Source organism: Heloderma suspectum, chromosome 2, assembly GCF_057233095.1.
Source record: "Heloderma suspectum isolate Gila_16-S chromosome 2, 16-S_ref, whole genome shotgun sequence".
Taxonomy (NCBI): domain Eukaryota; kingdom Metazoa; phylum Chordata; class Lepidosauria; order Squamata; family Helodermatidae; genus Heloderma; species Heloderma suspectum.
This window is the reverse complement of record NC_139459.1, coordinates 5,135,651-5,158,405: the sequence shown is the minus strand read 5'-3', so window position 1 is coordinate 5,158,405 and position 22,755 is coordinate 5,135,651. Positions and strand designations below refer to the sequence as shown.

At 42.9% G+C, this 22,755-nt stretch overlaps 1 protein-coding gene and 2 non-coding genes across 7 annotated transcripts in view; all 3 read right to left on the bottom strand.

Annotated features, from left to right (window-relative positions):
- UBAP2 (ubiquitin associated protein 2) overlaps nucleotides 1-22,755 on the bottom strand; it is a 158,526-nt gene that overhangs the window by 54,808 nt on the left and 80,963 nt on the right. For all 5 annotated transcript variants that reach the window (XM_084832803.1, XM_084832804.1, XM_084832807.1 and 2 more), the window contains 6 exons: nucleotides 15,529-15,581; nucleotides 12,932-12,999; nucleotides 10,534-10,723; nucleotides 2,957-3,170; nucleotides 2,490-2,764; nucleotides 997-1,169 (listed from right to left, as the gene is read on the bottom strand). In XM_084832803.1, the coding sequence (XP_084688929.1) occupies nucleotides 997-1,169; nucleotides 2,490-2,764; nucleotides 2,957-3,170; nucleotides 10,534-10,723; nucleotides 12,932-12,999; nucleotides 15,529-15,581 (973 nt within the window). The remainder of the gene's footprint in view (nucleotides 1-996; nucleotides 1,170-2,489; nucleotides 2,765-2,956; nucleotides 3,171-10,533; nucleotides 10,724-12,931; nucleotides 13,000-15,528; nucleotides 15,582-22,755) is intronic.
- LOC146351898 (small nucleolar RNA SNORD121A) lies at nucleotides 10,142-10,227 on the bottom strand. Its single transcript, XR_014788739.1, has one exon. It is a non-coding gene; the product is annotated as a small nucleolar RNA SNORD121A (small nucleolar RNA).
- Nucleotides 13,415-13,519, bottom strand: LOC146351897 (U6 spliceosomal RNA). The gene has a single exon (XR_014788738.1). It is a non-coding gene; the product is annotated as a U6 spliceosomal RNA (small nuclear RNA).

Genomic DNA, 22,755 nt, shown 5'->3' with positions numbered 1-22,755 from the left:
ACTAACCAACCAGGAGGGCTGATGCTTTTAACATCCTACTCTGTGGCCTTTCCCACAGCATCTGGCTAGCTGCTGTTTGTCACTGGCCAGCTAGACCTTGGGCCCAGCGCAGCAAGCCTCTTCTGGATGACTTAACTTTCCCGTTTTGCAAACCAAATTGTAATTCTAGTCAGGGAAGCCTCACAAGATATTTCCTTAATGCACGAATCTGCTTCATCAGTGTACCCTGAGCAACACACACTCTTGCACTGTACTTCATATAAGATGACTTTTCACTACATTAAGAACATCTTTAGGTAACAAAAATGTCAATGTTTGAGGCAGTGCGTGTGTGTGTTTGTGGGGGGGAGATGTAACTTTCCTATGTTCAGATACACGTGGTTCATATGCCACTCCAGTGCACCCTTCTTTATGGCACAGCTGTGTTTGGCAGTTGGAAGTATAAACCCAGACCTGTCACCTAATTCTTCACTCCTAGTCCAAATCCTCTGTAACACTCAATATGCAAGACTGCTAGCTAGCTAGAACAGATTTTATTTTTTTTTAGTTACTAAAGCTTATGTCAATAAAAAACCAGTCCCCTCTTGCGTTTTTACTCCCAAAAGAAGCTTCATCCTGTAGCAATGTCAGTCCCTGGTCCTACTGCTGTTAAGTAATAAATGAGGCTAGATGAAGTCAAACACAGAGATAGACTTGAGAGTTTATGTAATTAGGGAGTGATCTGATAGGAAAGACAGGACATTCACATGCATTTAACCCTCCTTTCAGACTGAATTTCTAGGTAGCTCTTCCCAGGCAGCATGAAGTAAGTTTCTTTGCTTTTAAAATCCTACTTCCAGAATTTTCTTATAGACAAGAAGTTCTGTTTCAGCCTGCAGGAGAATTATACCACAGAGCCCTGGAACCAGACACCTTTATCTTTAGGCATCTTTCTTGGCATAAAATCAAACCTGGCAAAAAGCAGCCCAGAGGACAGAAGTGGAACAGCGTACATACTTTACAGGCTTCGGGTACAGGATGTTGTTGGGTGTCTGGCTGGTGTTCTCATAGCTTGAAGCAGATCCAGACTCTGAGAGAGAAGGCTCCAACTCAAACTCGAGCGCTCCAAATTGCAAATTTAACCCCGGAACATCGGTAGATCCAGGCATCTCCACAGCGGAGGAAGGGATCTGAAAATTAAGATAATGTGTCATAACCTACAAGTTAGCACTGAAAAGAATAATTTATGCTAAGCAAATCCTGTTTTGCCAAGTGAGAGGCACAATATCTTTACTATTTTTTTCTGTTTTTTAAGACATGAATACCCTGTCTTTAAAAACTGGCTTCCAAAGCAGTTAATAAAAAAAGAAGAAAGTATAACAATTAAAATTCAATCTACAAAAAAATCCCTATGAGCAGAAAATAAACCAGCACTTAACAACAGAACAGCAAAAACTAGTAGGAAGAATAAAAGTGCATATTACCAATTAAAAACTCAAGAGGAAAAAAGTAGTCTCAACTTGGCACCTAAAAGTTAACAACATACATGCTATGTGAGTGTTCCTGGGGTAGGAACTCCACAGTTAGGAATTTCACATCACAGAAAAAGCTCTATCTCTAGCCACCGTCCACTTGGGGGCACTCAGAGCAGGGCGTCAAGACAAAATCTCAAAAAGAGCAGGCAGGTTCATGCAGGAACAGGAGAGCTTTCTGTGTCAAGCCATATAAAGCTTTTTGGGCCAAGACCTGCACTTTGTGCCAGGAATAAAACAATGGAACATTTAAAGCAGGGAAGTGACTTAAATACAGATCTAAGGAGGCCTTAGATTCTACAAAGGCATTTTATTTGCTGCCAATAAGGCATGTTATACAGTGGAAGTTATACAGATTCTGGCAAACAGAATCTTCATGCCATGGTGCAAGCAGTATTCACACTCCCACAAGCAGACTACATAGCCTTTTCTGGGCAGCTTTGTACAACAGCACTGGAAAAATATCAAGCTCCCATCTTCTAGACATCTTAAGAATTCCCAGATTTGCACACAGAATGCTATGAAGTGCCATGTTGCTCAAATTTACCCCTATCTCAAGCTACAGGACACCCAAGAAAGAAGTACCAGTGTGGATTCTTCAGTCTCTAAAACAATACCCCAGCGCAAGTACCTATATTGCACAACTGTGTGAAATTTGGGTATATCTGAGGCATGTTTCTACTGGTGAGGCTACAAGCTAAGGGCAAGCTTATTTTTAAAGCTATTTTGGTTCTGGTGTGTTACAGTAATAGAGAATAAAAGAGAAAATGTTAAAGATAGCCTTTTCTCCTAGCAGTAGCTTTTGTTGAAATTGTTATTGTAAACATTTTTTCATGCATACACACATTTAATTAATTGGTTAGGAGGCAGATAATTCCAATAACCTCTTTTTATTGGTTGTCAATTTCCGCCTATGCCCAGATTATCAGTCTGCCGAAGGCACGGCTATCATTGTTAGCCCCCCGCGGCGTAACTCACCTTAGAAGCTGGGGGTATCCTGCGTTTCTGCGGCTTGATCTGTTTCTGATGCGCTTGATGGGCAGGCGTTACCTGGCTATCCGGAGACAAGCTGGGGAGCTGCAGTATTTTGTGGGCAGCCAAAGAGCTGTCCACCAGTGATGGCTCCCGCACTTTTTGTGGAGCAAAGGATTCCAGTCCAGGAGGTGGGGCAGGGGCTGCCAGTGTCTGCTGCTGCTGCTGCCGCTGTGTCAGTTGACTCAGAACTGGGGATGGTTCAGGCTGGGATTTGAAGTCTAGGCATTGTTAGCAAGGAAGTGGGGGGTGGGGTGGGGGTAAGGGGAGAGAAATGGAACAAGATCATCAACCCTTGCTCCAGCAATTTTAGCACTTTCTTACAGAGTCAGCAAATTTCATTACACAGCAAAGAAGTTGTCATTGTTTTCCCATTTTTACCTGTTTCAATGATGAGCTCGCTGAACACTTACCGAACTGACTGAGGATAGAAGGCTGTGAAACGGAAGGTTTGACATCCCAGGATGATGTCGTGGTCGTGGAAACAGGGGAGCTCGTACTGAGAGAACTCTGTGAGGTGAACTGGCCCAAACCCGGAGATTTCAGCTGCTCTAAAATCTGAGATCCAGTGGAGCTGGCTAATTTTGAAGAACCAAGCTCTCCAAATCCAGAACAGAGGACTGAAGACTACACAGAAGGAAGGAAAAAAACACATGGTTGATAAATTACATACAAATTGTATATACCGTCAGGGCCAGAAATATTGGAACAAGGATAACTGTTTTGGCAGTTGGCCTCAGTACACCACCACACTGAAGTTGAAAAGGAACACATCCAGATGGGAGTGAAGTCAGGACTTTCAGCTGTAATTCAAGGGGTTTAACAAAAGTGGGGCACTAACCATTCAGGAAGGACAGCCAGTGGCATACACACACCTCCATCATTGGTGGCTCATAAGTAATGGAATGACTGGCTGACAAGCAGCTGCTTGGCCAGTGGTGGCCTGTTTCCTGGGCACCCCATGACCAATCAAACAGAGAAAAGGCCTGGAGGTGGTTCTGAGTGTTACATTTGCATTTGGTAGGTGTTCACTGGAACCCCCAACATGAGGTCCAAAGAGGTGTCCATGCGAGTGAAGGAGGCCATCATTAGGCTGAGGAAACAACATAAACCCATCAAAGAGATAGCAAAAACAGTGGGAGCGGCCAACACAACAGTTTGGAACATCCTGAAAAAGAAGGAATTAACTGGCAAGCTCAGCAACAGCAAAAGGCCTGGCAGACCACAGAAGACAACTAAAGTGGATGACCGCAGAATTCTGCTCATGGTGAAGAGGAACCCTTTCACAACATCGAGCCAGGTCAAGAACGCTCTTGAGGAGGTAGGCATGTCATTGTCAACATCTACAGTCAAGAGACGGCTTTATGAATGTAAATACAGAGGCTTCACAACAAGGTGCAAACCACTGGTAACGCTCAAGAACAGACAGGCCGGATTAGTCTTTGCCAGCAAACACCTACAAAAGCCTGCCCAGTTCTGGAATAAGATTCTGTGGACTGATGAAACCAAGATTAACTTGTACCAGAGTGATGGGAAGAGAAAAGTATGGAGAAGGAAAGGAACAGCTCATGATCCAAAGCATACCACATCATCTGTCAAACATGGTGGAGGCAGTGTTATGGCATGGGCATATATGGCTACCAATGGAACCGGGTCACTGGTGTTTATTGATGACCTGACTGCTGATCAAAGCAGCAGGACAAATTCTGAAGTGTACAGGGCTATACTTTCTGCTCAGATTCAGCTGAATGCTGCCAAACTGATATGACGCTACTTCATATTGCAGATGGATAATGACCCAAAACAGACAGCAAAAGCTACCCAAGAGTTTCTCAAGGCAAAGAAGGGGGATGTTCTTCAGTGGCCAAGTCAGTCACCTAATCTCACCCCAATAGAGCGAGCTTTTCACTTACTGAAGAAAAGACTGAAGGCAGAAACACCCACAAACAAGCAGCGGCTAAAGGCAGCTGCAGTAAAGGCCTGACAAAGCATCTCGAGGGAGGAAACTCAGCACTGGGTCATGTCCATGGGTTCCAGATTTCAGGCAGTCACTGACTGCAAAGGATTTTCATCCAGGTATTAAAGGCGATCCTTAAGCTTAAAATGATGTTGGTTTGTTCCATTACTTATGAGCCACCAACGATGGGGGGAGGTGTATGCCACTGGCTGTACTTCCTGAATGGTTAGCGCCCCACTTTTGTCAAACCCCTTGAATTACAGCTGAAAGTCCTGACTTCGCTCCCATCTGGGTGTGTTTCCTTTCAACTTCAATGTGGTGGTGTACAGAGGCCAACTGGCAAAACAGTTATCCTTGTTCCAATATTTCTGGCCCTGACTGCATTTGGTTATTATACTTTAGATTATAAAGGTAAAAAAAAAGGTAAGGTGCCCCCAACCAGTCGTGTCCGACTCTAGGGTGTGGTGCTCATCTCCATTTCTAAGCCAAAGAGCCAGCACTATCTGAAGACACTTCCGTTGTCATGTATCTTCAGCCTATCACGTGGAGGTTAAGGCAGCAAAAAAGGAATATTATGCTGCCTCTATCGCGTCTGCAGAGTGCTGTCCCAGGAGGCTGTTCCAAGTGGTCCGGAGCCTGGTCGGTCCTCTGGCTCCTGAACCACTGGAGCATTCTAAGGCCTCCTGTGAGGCCTTGGCAAGGCACTTTGCAGATAAAATTGATCAGATTAGGTGTGTTACTCTGCACGCTGTGGATACAGTTAGTGAGCAAGAGGCAGCTTGTGGCAAACCGGTTTTGTGGGATCGGTTCCAGCTTCTTCCTTCTGATGAAGTGGACAAGGTGCTTTCATCTGTAAGGCCGACCACCTGCTTACTTGATCCTTGAACATCTTGGCTCATTATGGGCTGTAGAGAGAGACTGGGTGAGGGGATCAGGGCGGTGGTGAACGCCTCCCTTGAGGAGGGAGTGATGCCATCAGCCTTCAAGGAGACAGTGATAAGACCGCTTTTAAAGAAGCCCTCCTTGGATCCCCAAGTTCTGAACAACTTTCACCCAGTCTCAAATCTGCCATTTTTGGGGCAAGGTGATTGAGCGGGGGGGGGGGGGTGATGCAGTTGAAGGCACACTTGGAAGAAACTGATTATCTAGACCCATTTCAGTCGGGCTTCAGACTTCGGCATGGGACAGAAACGGCCTTGGTCACCTTGGTGGATGATATGAGGAGGGCTCTGGATAGGGGTGAATGCTCCTTCCTTGTTCTCCTCAACCTCTCAGCGGCTTTTGATACCGTTGACCACGGTATCCTCCTGGACCGCCTGGAGGGGTTGGGCATTGGAGACACCGTACTGCGGTGGTTCCGGTCCTTCCTCTCCGGCAGGTACCAGAGGGTAGCACTGGGAGAGGAGGTTTCGGACCCATGGCCACTCACTTGTGGGGTGCCACAGGGTTCCATCCTCTCCCCAATGCTATTTGATATGTATGTGAAGCCGCTGGGGGCTATCATCAGGAGGTTTGGGGTGCGGTGTCATCAATACGTGGATGACACACAGCTCTACCACGCATTCAAATCTTCACCAAGGTTGGCCACAGAATCCCTGTCCAAATGTCTGGAGACGGTGAGTGGCTGGATGGGGAGGAATAGGCTGAAGCTGAACCCTGACAAGACAGAGGTACTTTTGGTGGGAGACAAGAGGAGACAAGAGGAGGCTGGGGGATGTTGACCTGGTGTTGAATGGTGTACGGCTACCCTTGAAAGACCAGGTCCGCAGCCTGCGGGTCATTTTGGACTCCCAGCTGTCCATGGAGGCTCAGGTGTCAGCTGTGAGCCGGACAGCGCTGTATCAACTCCATCTGATACGGCGGCTGCACCCCTTCTTTCCCGACCATCTGCTCCCATCGGTAGTACATGCCCTGGTCTCCTCTCGTTTAGACTACTGTAATGCTCTCTACATGGGGTTACCCTTGAAGACGGTTCAGAAGCTGCAGCTGGTACAGAACGCAGATCACATCACTCCAGTGCTGAAGGAGTTGCACTGGTTACCAGTTGTTTTCCGGGCCAAATTCAAGGTGTTGGTTTTGACCTTTAAAACCCTATATGGTTCCGGCCCAGCCTATCTTAAAGAGCGCCTCCAGCAGCACCAGACAGGCCGCTTAACAAGATCAGCCTCGGATGGCCTTCCCTCTGTCCCATCAGCCAGGACAGCTAGACTGGTTGGGATGAGGGAGAGGGCCTTTTCTGTGGTGGCCCCCACTCTGTGGAACTCCCTCCCTAGGGAATTCCGCCATGCCCCCTCTTTAATGAGCTTCTGTCGTGCATTAAAAACGTGGTTGTTCAGGCAGGCATTTGGGGTGGTTTAGGGTATTTTAGAAAATGTTTTTACTGTAGAATTTTATTGTTTTAAACTGTTTTATTGTATGCTGTACATCGCCCAGAGTGGCTGGGTGACCAGCCAGATGGGCGATTAATAAATTTAATAATAAATAAATAAAATAAATAAAATGTGGCCGGCATGACTGAACACTGAGGTGCATGGGTTACCTTTCCCGCCAAAGCGGTACCTATTTATCTACTTGCAATTTCTTGCTTTCGAACTGCTAGGTTGGCAGGAGCTGGGACTGAAGACGGGAGCTCACTCCGTCACTCCGTCACACGGCACTCGGGTCTCGAACTGCTGTCCTGCCGACCTTCCGGTCTGCAGTTCAGCGTCTTAACCACTAAGCCACCGCGGCCCCTCACATTTTAGATTATAGTACAATATAAATTATTATTATTATAATTTACAATATAAATTATTATTATTATTATTAAATTATAGATTATAGTACAATATAAATAGTACATATAATATTCAGTAAGTGATAAATACAAATATCTAGGGGTAATCATCTGGATAATTCATGGATTAAATTCAAATTAAAAGTGATGAAAGTTCAGCTGAGTTGGAGGCTACAGATGGAGATTTCTAATGACTGGGTCAACTCCAAGTTTTTGACCCAGTCATTAGAAAACTCCAACTGTAGCCTCCAGCTCAGTTGAACCTTCATCTTTTTCTTAATCTTGTCTCTCATTTGCAAGAATTCAGATAAGACCATTCCTACCTTTCAAACTACTGCCTGGGTCCTTTAAAACTTCTATCACGTGTATGTAGCCTTTGTGCCTGGGGCCATAGTTTCATCTGCTCAGAGCAGTGGCAGACATGGGAAGGAAGCTCCCATGTAATGAAACCACCACCATGTTAATGGATTTACATTCAGGTTGCTTGAACACAACTTACATGGTTGGAAAACAGGAGAGAAAGGGAGTCATGTCAATAAAAATTTAAACCTGATATGAAGGTTGGAGGGGATCCAAAGTTGGGGGGGGTATTTATTTAATGCATTCTTCACCACCTTTCAAGACTGCAGTCTTCCTAAGGTGGCTCACAATATTCTATATCAATATAAGTTCATGAAATTATAAATTAATTTTAAAACCAATTTAAAATAAACCTTTAACAAAAGCAGCATGTATAATAAAAACTTTCCATTAATAGCCAAAGAAATAAGTTAGTTTTTAAACCCTCATAAAAACAGCATCAGATGGAGCCAGCCATATATCTCTTGGGAGGGAGTTCCCCAGAGCAGAGGCCACCATGGAGAAGGCCCTCTCTCTAGTACCCACCAACGGTACAGATCGTAATGGAGGATCCAGTGTGCAAGGCCTTCAATGTCAATCTTAACACACAGGCAGGTTCATAAGGGTGTAGGTGGTCCAAGTAACCTGGACCCAAACTCTTTAAGGCTTTAAAGGGTCAAAAACAGCACTTTAAAATGGGCCTGTAAACACATCAGCAAGCAGTGCAGCTGGATCAGAATTGGTGTAATATGATCCAACTGTCTAGTCCAACCAAGGACTTGAGGGGCCGCATTGTGCATGAGCTGAAGTTCCCAAGTCGTCTTCAAAGGCGGTCCCACACAGAGCACATTACAGTAGTCAAGTCTGCATGTAACTAGAGCATGCGTAACGGAGACTAGGTCTGCTTTCCCTAGATAAAATCACACCTGATGTACCAAAGTTTGTAAAAAGCACTCCTTGCTACTGCTACCATTTGTACTTCCACAGACAGTGACAAACCCAGAAACAACCCTGAGCTACAAACGTGAACCTTCAGGGCGCCCAACACCAGATGAATCCCTCTTTCCAAATCAACAGATTTCCCCACCCACAGAACCTCCTTCTTGTCTGGATTAAGCTTCAGCTTGTTCATCCCCAAACTGCCTCCAAATACCTATTCATAGCATAATGGGATGGCATAACAGAATGAAGAAAAGGTGCAGTAAAAGGCTTTTTAGGAAATGTTTTCTGCAGTACAAAATGTATGTTCTTTTGAATCTACTCCTTCTGAACTTTTGGCTTAATTATAGGGCTGCCAGTAGACAAAAGAAATCTTAAGCTAACCATATGGGTTTCAATCAACTAATCAAGTAAATCCGCATATTAATAACAGTTCTTAAGAGAAAAGCATAGCTTTTTAACACATGAATATGGCACAACAGGCACCACCTCAGACGAGGCTTCCATCCCTGTAAAAGAGAGGAGCTATTAGTGACTACTAGTCATGATGGCTATGTATTACCTCCAGTACCAGAAGCACTATCCAGTTGCTGGAGAACACAAGTAGGAGGGTGCTATGGCACTCATGTCCTGCTTGTGAGCTTCCATAGGCATCTGGTTGGCCACTGTGCAAACAGAATGCTGGATTAAATACGCCCCGATCTGATGCAGCATGGCTCTTCTTATGATCTAAGTCAAGGGTGGCAATGCACAGCCCCCACCCTGGGGCCATTGCTGTGATAAACCACTCCAGAGATTAACTAAAAACAAATTTTATTTATTTATTTATTTATTTCATTTCTATACTGCCCAATAGCCGAAGCTCTCTGGGCAGTTCACAAAAATTAGCTTTTCAAGGTTTTTACTGGGGGGGGAGGGGGGTTGCCACCACAGTGGCAAGGGTGTGGCCCCTAGGAGTTGGGGGGTTGGCCTCTGAAACTCCTGAAGTTGCCTATCCCTGTTCTAAGAGATCCCTGCCACCCATTTTAACAGCGAATATTTAAACATAATTACTTTTTAAACATCTGCTGTCTGAGAAATCAGGTTATCTTTTAAAGAGATTGATAACAACAACTGACACTGCAGCCCTTTTTACTTACTTATGCTAAAAGCACTATGGAGAACAATGTAAACTCATTGCTCCTAACATGACCTACCTTTTCCACAAAGACTTTGGCTTAAACCTTTAGTGCTCACCTTCCACAGAAACTAAGCTTAAGCATAGGCAACCACACTAGAGCATATGCTTATCCTTTTACCCTTTCCCCGCCCTCTGTTATCTTCTCCTTTGTCAAAATTTGGTTCGTAAACTCCTTGGGTCTTATGTTTTTTTTTTTTGCTTATATTACTCTTTTTGTTGATGTCACTCTTTTGACAAAAGTTTAGAAGGGGATAAATACTCTGATGCTATATACATCAAGGATGTAGTAGCAATTGTAGGAGCAGTAGGAGCAGCAAACGTATCATAAAGAGAGGGTAATGCGCCTGAACATATTCTTCATTTGGATAAGTAGACACCTATCCATACTAGCAAAGCAATTTTTACAAGACTAGAAGACTCAGGAATAGTTGATTTCCACATGCAGCAGTCAGATATGTGCTTGGAAAAAAATACCACATCACAGTCTTCTGTCCTGGAACTGCTCAACCTGCTTTATTTTAATTATTATGCACAAGTGTGATCTGCTCTCCTCTCAAGAATCAATACAAGTATGTCACTTCAGCCGTTGACAGGGAACAAGCCAGTAAGCCAGAGATGGGCTCTCCAAGCAAGACTGCAAACACAAAGGCTATCCTTTGCAAGGACAGCCTCACTTCTGCATGCCCATCGTATTTCACAACCATCTAATTTCACTTTTGCAAATGGAGAGGAAAGACAGCAAACATTATTCAGTGCACAGGACTGCTCAGCATTTTAATAACCAAAAGCGTGACATTACCAGGGCCTGTGGAGAATAGGAGTTCACAGCGCTCGTGTTGCTTGCTCCCAAGGCCAGCTGAGAGTTGTGCTGGGAATTTGTGAAGACCAAAGCCTGCCCAAAGCCTTGCTGCTGGGGAGTCTCATAGGAGTTGGCCTCCGTTTCTTGGCCAGAAGTCCCAGGCTTCTGAAGCAGCGTCACCAGGTCAACACTACAACACAGAAAATTGAGGAGAGGATGTCAAGTCCCACAGGAAGGGGGGGGCAGAGTTGGAGAGGACTCAAAGTGTATCCAGTAGTCCCTACTCAATGCTGTTAAGATACTTGAAGCATCCCTGACAAGTGCCTCTCCAACCTTCTTTGACAGTCTCCAAAGAGATTCTATAACTTTCCAAGGTTAGCCTTTGATTAGAAATGCTCCCTATTGTTTCACTTTACCTAGATTAAGAGACACTAAAAATGTGAAAGCAAGGCAGGCAATCTGTTTAGCAATGAAAGCCCTCTCAGAAAAATATGAGAGAAGCAGAATTTGAATATTTTGAGTGTGTAAATTAACCTAAGTTGCAAAACATTTTCACAAACTTGACTGGTGCCAAACTACAGTATTGGGACTTCTTCAAAAATCCTATTGTTATGACATATGAAAAGCATAAGCCAGTCAATCTTCGAGAGAAGAAGCTGGAATTCTTGAGACTGCACTACACTGAAACAACAAATATAGTGCAATCAAGTAATCAGCCTACTTCTTTTGCATGATGTACTGTTCTTCCAAAACTTAGCTTTTCAAAGAATTCAGAATTTAAAAAAACAAAACAAAACCCGGAGCTCTGCCATTCAGTGGTGGAAGGCTGGCCACAGAGACTGGGAGAGGGAGAATTGTAGGCACCAAAAAATAGCAGCCATGAAGGAAGAACAAGAAAATCACATGCCCCTGATCTCTGGACACTCTGTTCCACACTGCTTTTTCAGATAGAAATGCAGCAGGCTGCTGGAGGAGGGGCTGTTCTATCTTCAGGTAGCCTGATTATTCGCCTGGGTGAAATTCCTGGTCACCATGGCGACCAGGCAAAAAAAGGGGGGTGGGATATAAGGATAAGGAGGGTAAAAAGAGAGAGCCAAGTTTTAAAACAAAATCTAAGTCAATTGATTGTACAATAATTAACTAATCCATCATCTCAGTTAAACAAACATCCTTATTTGATTTATGCCAATCATTTAAAACAAAATCCAATAGTCTAATTTTCATGCAAAACAAAACTATCACCAATAAAAGAGAATTAGATCAATATGTATCTATTTAGAAACAAGCTATGCCTAGATATTAGCAAGCAAGACAAAAACACACACCCTTTAATCCTCTGGGCCTCTCTCAGACACACCGAATAGCTGTATCAAAGGGACATACAGTACCTCTCATGTGGCGTTCCTGCTCATGTTCTGCAGCTACTCTTTGGCCTGTAAGAGGTTTATTAGCGGAAGCCATAAGGAAAAAAAGGCACCTAGTAGTGCCTTAGCAAGATCAGCCCTGCTTGCCGCCCAGAGAGCTTCGGCTATTGGGCGGTATAGAAATGAAATAAATAAATAAATAAAATAAATTGCCACTGTTAATGAAGTCTACAGATCAAATGATTAACAAGCCAGGAATGCCCTAGTGTAGTAGGTCTAGCACACAACCAGATCATGTCACCAACAGAAAAATCAACAGTCCTCTCAAGATCCAAGGGAGATTCATATTTCTCCCAGGTAAGCTATGTTTGAACAGGTCTTAGGTTCTAAAAAGAAGCTAACAAATTCCAATCTGAAATGACAGTCTTCGTGGACACAATTACAGCAACGACTTATAAAGTTGCACTTCAAAGCTGCAAACTAGATGAAGAGGTGTGTTTGTGTATGGATAGATTAAAAGACAGTGAGACAGAAAGACAGAAATATATGAAAGGCTTCATTCCATTCTCCTCCCCCCTTAAACTTGCAAACCCAGTGGTCTCCTGCCTCAGAATGGGTGCCTTGTTTTTGCCCATAGCTTCCATCTACATATCCTGTCACAGAAACTCTTATAACTGGCTATCATTTTTATGTCCCAAGCCCCATGCATTTACAGGAAGAGCTGGAAGAGGACAGAACTGAAACATTTTCAGTGAGAGCCATAGGAGTTCTTAATACAAGCCCACAGAATAAAACACCTGTACCACTCCTGTGGCATGAGGAGTTAATCAGTCTGCAAGTAGAAAAGCTCACAGGCATCAGCCCTGCTTTGTTTCATATGTAATTTATTTCTGAGAATTGTTGCAGGCTTCTTTTAAAATGATATTATATTTCCATTACTTTAGCAGCCCCCCCCCCCCACACACACACAGCATTAATATGTTGTGAGAATGGCTTCTCCAGATGTAGAATAGAAGGGGCACAGGGAGATATACCTTTGGCCAGGAGCAACATGGTTCTCAGCTGGAACCGATGAAGCAGTGAAGACCTTTGTTTCCGAAAGCTGAGAAAAATGGAAGTGGGGAGAGAAATTATGTATTAGCTACATTTTTTTTTCAGGAGAGAACATTCATAGAGAAGTACAAGAACAGCCATGTTGAGTGAGACCAAATAGTCCATCTAGCTTGCCCCAAACTATGGCCAGTACAAAATGGTTCCATGAGAGAAACAGTAACATAATGCAGTAATTTTCAGGCCGGACTGTAAATCAGTCTCCCTGCTCCGGGCTTATAGAGCTGGCCCTGAACAGGAGTGGGAGACCACCTGGGAACCAAAGACAAGCTACTTTGAGATCCTCAGAGGAAGGGGTAGGTATAAAGGCTCTGTCTGGCAGTAGCCTTCCAGGATCTTAAAAGGAACTGAACTTCCACCTAACTGGTAGATGCCAGAGATTGAACCTGAGACCTTCTCCCTTCCCTCTCAATATGGATCACTTCAAGAACTTGTGTGTGCTTGTTGCACAAGGGCCATGCTAATTTTCTTTTATTGTTGCAACATAGTATGTGTGCCACCAAAGCATGCACAATCAAGACACACGCTGGCAGAAGAAAGAAGAGTTTGTACCTCCAACAGAAACTCTGTACCCTCTCTTCTAGGGGAGGACCCAACTCACACACGGTGAACCACTGACATAAGTTTTAAGGAGGACACGAAGTTGGAGGATGTTGCATATGCAAGTCTGTGCTATAGCTCATCTCTTGAGCTCTAAAACATTTTTGACTCATCACTGCACTAGAAAATGTAATGAAACTTCAGTAGAAGTCCACAACAAGCTTCCTAGCCCACCAAATTTTCTGATTACTATGTACTTCTGATACAGCTGTTTTGTACTGCACTCCTAGGGTTGCAAAAGACTTCCATTATGGCAGTCAGGAAAAGGCAATGCAGGTCAAGAAAGCATCCCTCAAAGATGTGATATTTCAAGATCGTTTTCATGCCCAGGTAACCCAGAGGGAACAACTGTGGGTCAGTGGCCTGTATTGATAAACTTGTCAAGCAAGTTACAGCCAGCCACAAAACAAGAAAGGGTGGGAAAGTCTCTGCTCCAAAAGAAGATCAGCTAACACATCAGCCTAGAGACTGCGCTCTCCTTGCAGCCAGAATTGACAGTGAGGAATGGTAAACAGGCTACCACTTGGGACAGCCTGCTGAGGACTGTGGCATTTATTAGACCACATGATGTGCCCAGCAGCTGAAACAGTTTTTGTTACACAGAGACCAACGAGGTTTCTGGGAAGCAATTTAATCCTCTTCTGAGTAGCTGTCAGGGAGAACCCAATCGTGGCATAACAGCAAAACACCACCAAAAAACCCCACACTGGCATAATAGCAAGTTCCTTGAAACAAACAGCTGACAAACGGTGGTTGCCAGTTGCTCTGTGACAGTCACATTACCACGCTTACCCCCTTTAGCATCTGTTCAGAAACAACCTCAGGCCTAGGCTATTGCTTAGAATGTTAGTCATTCACCTAACATACAAGATATTGTAACAGAGCTATCTCTGATACCAGATGCTGAGGAAGAACAGTGAGCACTGAGAGCCAGTGTGGTGTGGTGGCAAGAGTGTTGGACTAGGAGCTGGGAGATCCGGGTTCTAGTCCCCACTCGGCCATGGAAGCTCACTGGGTGACTTTGGGCCAGTCACAGACTCTCAGCCCAACCCACCTCACAGGGTTGTTGTTGTGAGGATAAAATGGAGAGGAGGAGGATAATGTAAGCCGCCTTGGGTTCCTTGCAAGAGGAAAAAAGGCGGGGTATAAATGCAATCAATCAATCAATAAGTGAAGAACTGTCAATTTCATTCACTGCTTGTGAACTTCTGTCTGTTGGAAGCAGAAGGCCCAACTAGATGGGTTGGGCTCAGATTAGTGCAAAAATATTTCACTTCCAGCTACCAATTCCATGTTGTAGGTGGTATGCATATGGAAGTTGGCAAATACAGGGAGGTAGTGGGCTAGGGAGCCTCCCTTACCTAGGGAGGTGGTGAGCTTTCCCACACTGGAGGCATTCAAGATGAAGCTGAACAGCCACTTGTCAGGGATGCTTTGGCCTGGATTCCTGCATTGAGGAGGGGGTTGGCCTCCATGGTCTTATAGGCCCCTTCCAACCCTACTATTCTATGATTCTATGACTATTCTATGAAATCACTGGGGACCTGCACACTCACATTCTGCAGATGGAGCAAATAAGTCCCACTGAAGTCAATGGGGCTACTCATGAGTGAATCTGTATAGTTGTGCCTTTACTATAAAGGCCCCCATCAGACTTGGGATATTACTCAGACATATCTATTCAAAGAATCTTTGCTGTATGGGTAGATGAGATCTGTCTAGCCTGTGCAGCAAAGGTACTTGAAAAGTTACGTATGAACAATATCTCAAGACTAAAGTTAGCCATATTAAACAACGTCCAAGAAGTAGTAGCGTCCAGAAGACTGGAAAATGTTCTACGTAGCTCCTTCAGAAGGAAGTGGCACTGATCACAGAATGAACTGAACGTCCCTGCCTACCCAATAAATATATATAGACTTACATCTTCATTCCAGTCTTCAGCTGTCCATTCTTCTATTGAGTTCTTCCATGCTCCTGTAGCAATGGAGGAGAGAACAGACCAGCCATCAGCCCATAAAACCTGGTGCCACTGGAAATCCACATGGCTTAAAGAATCCAACTTTCAAGATACTAGTCAACAGACTTCTTGGGAAGGCTTTCAGCTATCAAAAAGCCAATCTCATCAGTATGTTAAATTATTTCCAACAAGTTAAGAAAAATAGATAAATTATTCAAATACCCATCCACTGAATAAGACAAACACCACCCCCTCATTAACACTGTCTTCCTTTCCAAACAGAGGAGCTTTTTTTTATGGACAGTATTTTGCTCATAGCTTCAGAACAACCCTACAACTGCCTCCAAACACTGATGGCAGCCACCAGATGACACTGCCACCATCAGCAGTACAGGGTGCTTCAGCATTCCACAGCAGACATGCAGGGAGGTAGAGCAGAGATTATGGTGCAGCGCCATCTATTTTTAATTTCATTTGAAAATGTCTATGCTACACTTCAGTAGACACTCAGGGCAACACAGTTTAAAAAAAGGTTTTTAAATGGTACATACACACACACACACACACACACACCAAGAATAGGCCATTCTGCACCACACAGTTCAATACAGTGTCCAGTATTCAGATAATGCATATAACTCCACTGCCACACAACCAGGACCCACCCACTGTCAACATCTTAGGAAGAGGACAGCCACCTTGCTGACTTTTTAAACATGAAGTGGGCAAATTAACATCCTGGGTCAGAGAGGAAGAGGCTAGGTTCAGTCCTCTGTGGTGGCACCCTGGTTCTGGAACACTGTCCTCAGAGAGTTTCAACTGCCATTGAGTATACTATCCTTTTAGATTTGTGACTGCTAACTCTGCTTTTTTATCTGGTTTATGCTGTCACTGGGCTTTACATAATTTGTTTTTATTTTATTTTGTTGTGTTTTTATTCTGCACTGTAAGCTGCTCTGGGAACCTTTGAGTTGAAGAGCAGGGTATTAAACATTTAAATAAACCATACATCAGGCAATGGGGACAACTGGTGAGCAAGCCCAATATACAGGTTTCACATAAAACAATGTATTTTACTTGTTTAAGCAGGATTTTACAATGACTGGAGGGAGGGCAGCTATGTTGTAGGTATAAAAAAATATATTTTTTTTAAAATAAAGACTCCAGACCAAGTTCTTCTACATATTCCTCAACACTACTGTGAAACTCCAAAATCTGGCAGCATGAAATATGGAGTATGAAATCATAAGATGAAAAGAGAACTACTTTCTTTACACTTTCAGACCATTAGCATCCCTTTCCATCATGCTTGCAAGTGTCATCCTGCCATCATGAAGACTAGAAACTTAAAAAATAACCAACAAAAATTTCAAGACTATCTGCAGACCTCACATTAATGTCTTGGGGAGCTTCATATGGCATCAGCAGCCACCCTAAGCTGATAACCCTACAATTCAACGTTCTTCAATTGGTTTGCAAGCCAGGTACACTTGCATGAAAACTCTTGTAAATTCAGTTTACTACTGAATTTGTGAGGAGCGCTATCAGGTATGTGGTAACCATGCATTTGCCTTCAGCAAAACCTATATATTACTGCTCTGTTTCCATCCTGATGTACAGGTTTCTCTTTACGCAAGGTCATCACAAAGGAGGGCGAACACATCATGGAAGCGCTCCAAAGAACGCTCAAAGCATACGGGGCACTACGGCAGTTTGTGGAAAACACAACCCAGTCTGCTAGATTTCAATCAGGTTGCATCTCCCTTCTTTTTTATTATTATCATATATATAAGAGATATAATATATACTATAAATATGGTCTTCATACAGAAAAGAAGCATCTACATTATCTAACATTCCTGCAAAACCTAATTCTAAACAGGTAACTAGTGTGCTATTAAATATGTAAAAAGGCAAACAATTAAACAGTTTGTCAAAAATTGGTAAACTTCACCTCTTGATCAGACTATAATAAGAAAAATAATAATAATCTTCCAGTTTCTGGCAACCAAAATCCTAGCAGCAATCAATAGATACTGAACCATCTCTGTATGTATGGGATCTTTCTGTTCATCTACATAACCAAGCAGGAGGTCAAAGAATATAGAAACATATGTAATAATTGATATTGAACATACAACCTTTTCCCAAAAATAATTAAAGGGCATTCCCACCAAATGCGCAGAAAATTAGCTTTATCACTTCAGCATCACCAGCACTGGTCTTCACAGTTCCCATAGAATCATAAAAATCATAGAATCATAGTAGGGTTGGAAGGGGCCTACAAGACCACTGAGTCCAACCCCCTGCTCAATGCAGGAATCCAAGTCAAAGCATCCCTGACAGATGGCTGTCCAGCTTCATCTTGAATGCCTCCAGTGTGGGAGAGCCCACCACCTCCCTAGGTCATTGGTTCCATTGTCATATTGCTCTAACAGTCAGGAAGTTTCTCCTGACGTTCAGCCGGAATCTGGCTTCCTGTCACTTGAGCCCATCATTCCGTGTCCTGCACTCTGGGATGACTGAGAAGAGATCCTGGCCTTCCTCTCTGTGACAGACTTTCAAGTACTTGAACAGCACTATCATATCTCCCCTCAGTCTTCTCTTCTCAAGGCTAAACATGCCCAGTTCTTTCAGTCTCTCTCCATAGGGCTTTGTTTCCAGTCCCCTGATCATCTTTGTTGCCCTCCTCTGAACCCTCTCCAGTTTGTCTGCATCCTTCTTCAAGTGTGATGCCCAGAAATGGACACAGTACTCCAGATGAGGCCTAACCAGTGCTGAGTAGAGGGGAACTAGTACTTCCCAGGATTTGGAAGCTATGCTTCTATTAATGCAGCCCAAAAGAGCATTGGCCTTTTTTGCAGCCACATCACATTGTTGGCTCATATTCTGCTTGTGATCAACAACAATTCCAAGATCCGTCTCGCTTGTCGTGTTGTTGAGCCACGTATCCCCCATCTTGTAACTGTGCATTTGGTTTCTTTTTCCTAGGTGCAGAACTTGGCATTTATCGCTATTCAATGTCATTCTCTTGTTTTCTGCCCAGCGCTCCAGTCTATCCAGATCACTTTGAATTGTTTCTGTCTTCCAAAGTATTAGCTATCCCGCCCAATTTTGTGTCATCTGCAAATCTGATCAGCATTCCCTGAACCTCCTCCTTCAAGTCATTAATACAAATGTTGAAGAGCACTGGGCCCAGGACTGAGCCCTGCGGTACCCCACTTGTTACCTCTCCCCAGTTTGAGAAGGTCCCATTGAGAAGCACTCTTTGAGTCCGATTCTGTAGCCAACTGTGGATCCACTGGATCGTTGTTTCATCTAGCCCACTTTGAGCTGGTTTGCTCATCAGGATATCATGAGGCACTTTGTCGAAAGCTTTGCTGAAGTCGAGGTATATGATGTCTACAGCATTCCCTTTGATCAAGGGAGGTTACTTGATCAAAAAATGAGATCACATTCGTCTGGCAGGACTTGTTTTTGACAAATCCATGTTGGCTTCGAGTAATCACGGCATTGTTGTCAAGGTGCTTACAGATGGATTGCTTTATCATCTGCTCCAGGGATTGATGTCAGACTGACTGGTCTATAGATCTCAGGTTCCTCCTTTTTGCCCTTTTTGAACATAGGGACAACATTAGCCCTCCTCCAGTCATCTGGCACTTCCCCTGTCCTCCATGATTTCTCAAAGAGAATAGACAGAGGTTCTGAGAGTTCTTCTGCCAGTTCCTTTATTACTCTAGGATGCAGTTCATCTGGCCCTGGAGATTTCAACTCATTCAAAGTCATTAGGTGTTCCTTGACCATATGCCTATCAATCTCAAGCTGCAATCCTGCCCCTTCAGCCTGTACTTTGCCTTTCCCAGGGGGGTCATAGACCCTCTTTTGGGAGAAGACGGAGCCAAAGTAGGAATTGAGCACCTCTGCCTTTTCTTTGTCATCTGTTATCATTCTGCCATCCTTATTTAATAGCTGAACAACCATTTCTTTCCTCTGCCTTTTACTATGCACGTGGCTGAAGAAAGCCTTTTTGTTGTTTTTAGCACCCCTCGCTAACCTCAGCTCGTTCTCAGCTTTAGCCTTCCTGACACCATCCCTGCAATTCTGGGCTACCTGCCTGTACTCTTCCTTTGTTACTTGGCCTTCTTTCCACTTCCTATATGTGTCCTTTTTTGTTTTCAGGTCATCCCTAAGCTTTTTGTGAAGCCACATTGGCTTCTACTGTTGTCTTCCACCTTTTCTTCTTGTTGGCATTGTTTGTAATTGTGTCTTGAGAATTTCCTTTTTTACAAACTCCCACCCATCTTGGACTCCTTTTCTCGTTAGCGTCGCTTGCCATGGGACCTTACTGATCATTGTTCTGAGTTTATTAAAATCAGCTTTCCTAAAATCCAGGGTACACGATTGACTACACTCGGCTTTTGCTTCCCTTAGAACCAAGAACTCAAGTACAACATGGTCACTTTCCCCCAGAGTTCCTGTAACTGCTACTTTATCCACTAAGTCATCTCTGTTGGTTAGGATCAAGTCAAGGATAGCCGATCCTCTAGTTCCTTCCTCTACTTTCTGTAGGAGGAAGTTATCCGCCATACAAGTCAGGAATTTCCTGGAGGGGTCATGTTTTGCAGAATTTGTCTCCCAACACATATCGGGGAAATTGAAGTCCCCCATTACTACTACATCATGCTTCCTTGAAACACTGGCTATTTGCTTTTCAAAAGTTTCATCCTCTTCTCCTTGATAGGGTGGCTGGTAGTAGACTCCGACCACCAGGTTCCTTTTATTCTTTGCTCCATTTATTTTGATCCAGATGCTCTCGATGGGGCCACCAAGCTCATCCTCCTGTATTTCTGTGCAGGGATATGTATTTTTCACATACAGTGCAACCCCACCTCCCTTTCTGTTCCTCCTGTTCTTTTTGAACAAGTTATATCCTTCAATTGCTGTATTCCAGTCATGAGAGTCATCCCACCAAGTCTCAGTTATACCTATCAAGTCATAATTTCCCTCCTGTATTAAGAGTTCAAGTTCGTTCTGTTTGTTTCCCATAAATATGACTCAATCGATTTAGCAGTCAGATAGTATTGATGTAGTGTTTTATAATGATTCTCTTTCATATTAATGCAGGGGGAACATGCTGGGCCTTGTAAAAATATTTTCTTCCACATCTATGATATTACTGGACAGCTCTTTCTCATCTAGTTTTGAAACTACTGCCCTTATCTTCTTCTCTCTCTATAATCAACAAATACATCTGTGATAACAAACCTTTCCACTTCTTTCATTCATAAAGTGCTCAAAAGTAGTTAAATCTGAATTCAATGCAGTATTATGAATATTAGAATTTATGTGGGAACTTAACCGGTTATATTACAGCCAGAGGGGCCTGTGCTATTTTGTGTATAAGACTGTGTAAACAAATACATGTCTCATTTCTCACCACTTGTACGAATCTATAGGAAAAGATATTCTTAAAACTATCCTAAATGAGCATAGTAGCAGTAATGCATGGATTGTAATTGACTAACACGTATAAGTCATTGATTTTCTCTTTTAACTATACCATGGCAATGTTGCAAGGGAAACCTTGGCACATTTTTTCTCAATCACATACCCAAGTGTGCTAGGACATATGTTGAGCCATTATGTGAGCACCTTTGAGTGGATTATATTATAGTATGCTATCAAATTAGGGACTTTCAGTCCTCCTTTCTCATATGGTTTTTCTCTAAGGTCTTTGCTGCTACTCTTGGTCTCTTCCCTTCACATACAAAATCTATCAATATAGCCTGCCATTTCTTTAGTATTGTTAATGACACTGGTATCAGCATATTTTCAAAAAGAATCAGTATCTTTGGTATGACATTCATTTTAATTATAGCAATTCGACCCACCCAGGAGACTCCCTTAGAGGACCATTTTTTAAAGTTTGCCACAACAGAATCAAACAAAGGCTGATAATTACAGTGATATAATTTATCTATTTCAGAAGTTAACCAAACACTTAGATACTTCACTGGTTTATGGATCCACCTGACTCCATATTTGGTGGCTATCATGTTCCTAATTTCTAAAGGAGTATTAAGTCCCATATATTCTGCCTTCTAAGCATTTACTTTACATCCTGATACATTTCCAAAATCTGATATAGATCCATGGAGTGCTGGAATAGACATAAGGGGATTTGTTAAAGAAAGCATAATATCACGTGCATATAAACAAATTGTAAAGTTAGTTGGGCCAATTTTTATACCTGATATTACATTTGATAAATGAATCATGACTGCTAAAGGTTCAATACAGCAGACCAAAAGTAGAGTAGAGAAGAGACAACTCCGTATTGTTCCTCTACTTATTTAATTCTTATTTGAAAGAATTCAGTATTACAGTTATTAATAATTATTAGTAAAAAGTGTGGCACTTGGTTTATATAGGGCTTTTATATAATTTAAGAAAGAAATTCCAACACTGAGTCTGACAACTTAATGTAGAAATCTACGCTCCACCCAATCGAAAGGTTTTTCAGCATCCAAGAAAGCAAAAACAGTTCATTACTAAAACAGGATTCATTCAGAAGGTCTGCTGCTCTACTTGTACACTCTGATAACTATCTCCCCACTGGAAAGCCTGTTTGATCAGGATGAAGATATTTTGACATAATGTTGTTTAAGCTTTTGGCATAAGCTGAAGCTAGAATTTTATAGTTGTTTATAATTTAGTCCTTTAGTTCTGTTTTAAATCTGTTATTGTATTTTAAATCTCTGCACTGCTGCTAGGCTTTATTTTGATTTTATTTTTATACTGTAGTTTTAAGCATTTAAATTTTATATTCTACTATGCTGTAGTTTGTAGTTTTAATTGTTGTGAACTGCCCAGAGAGCTATTGGGTAATATAGAAAAGTCATAAATAAATAAATCTTGGTTTAAGAGTGATATTGGATGATAAGGTGAGGTCAATGACGTATCTCATCTAAAGTTTGACACCCACAAACCTGGGGGCCCACAACTACATTTGCCACTCACAAGGTTTCTATCATCATCATCATCAACATCATCAGTAGTAGTAGTAGTATTGAGAGCTACCATCTTCTCCTGAGGAAGGAGAAGGATAATGACTATCCCTGACTTTGCACAGAGCATTGGAGAGCAACACAGAGCTGGAAAGGAAGGTGAGAAGTTAAGAAGAGCCATGCT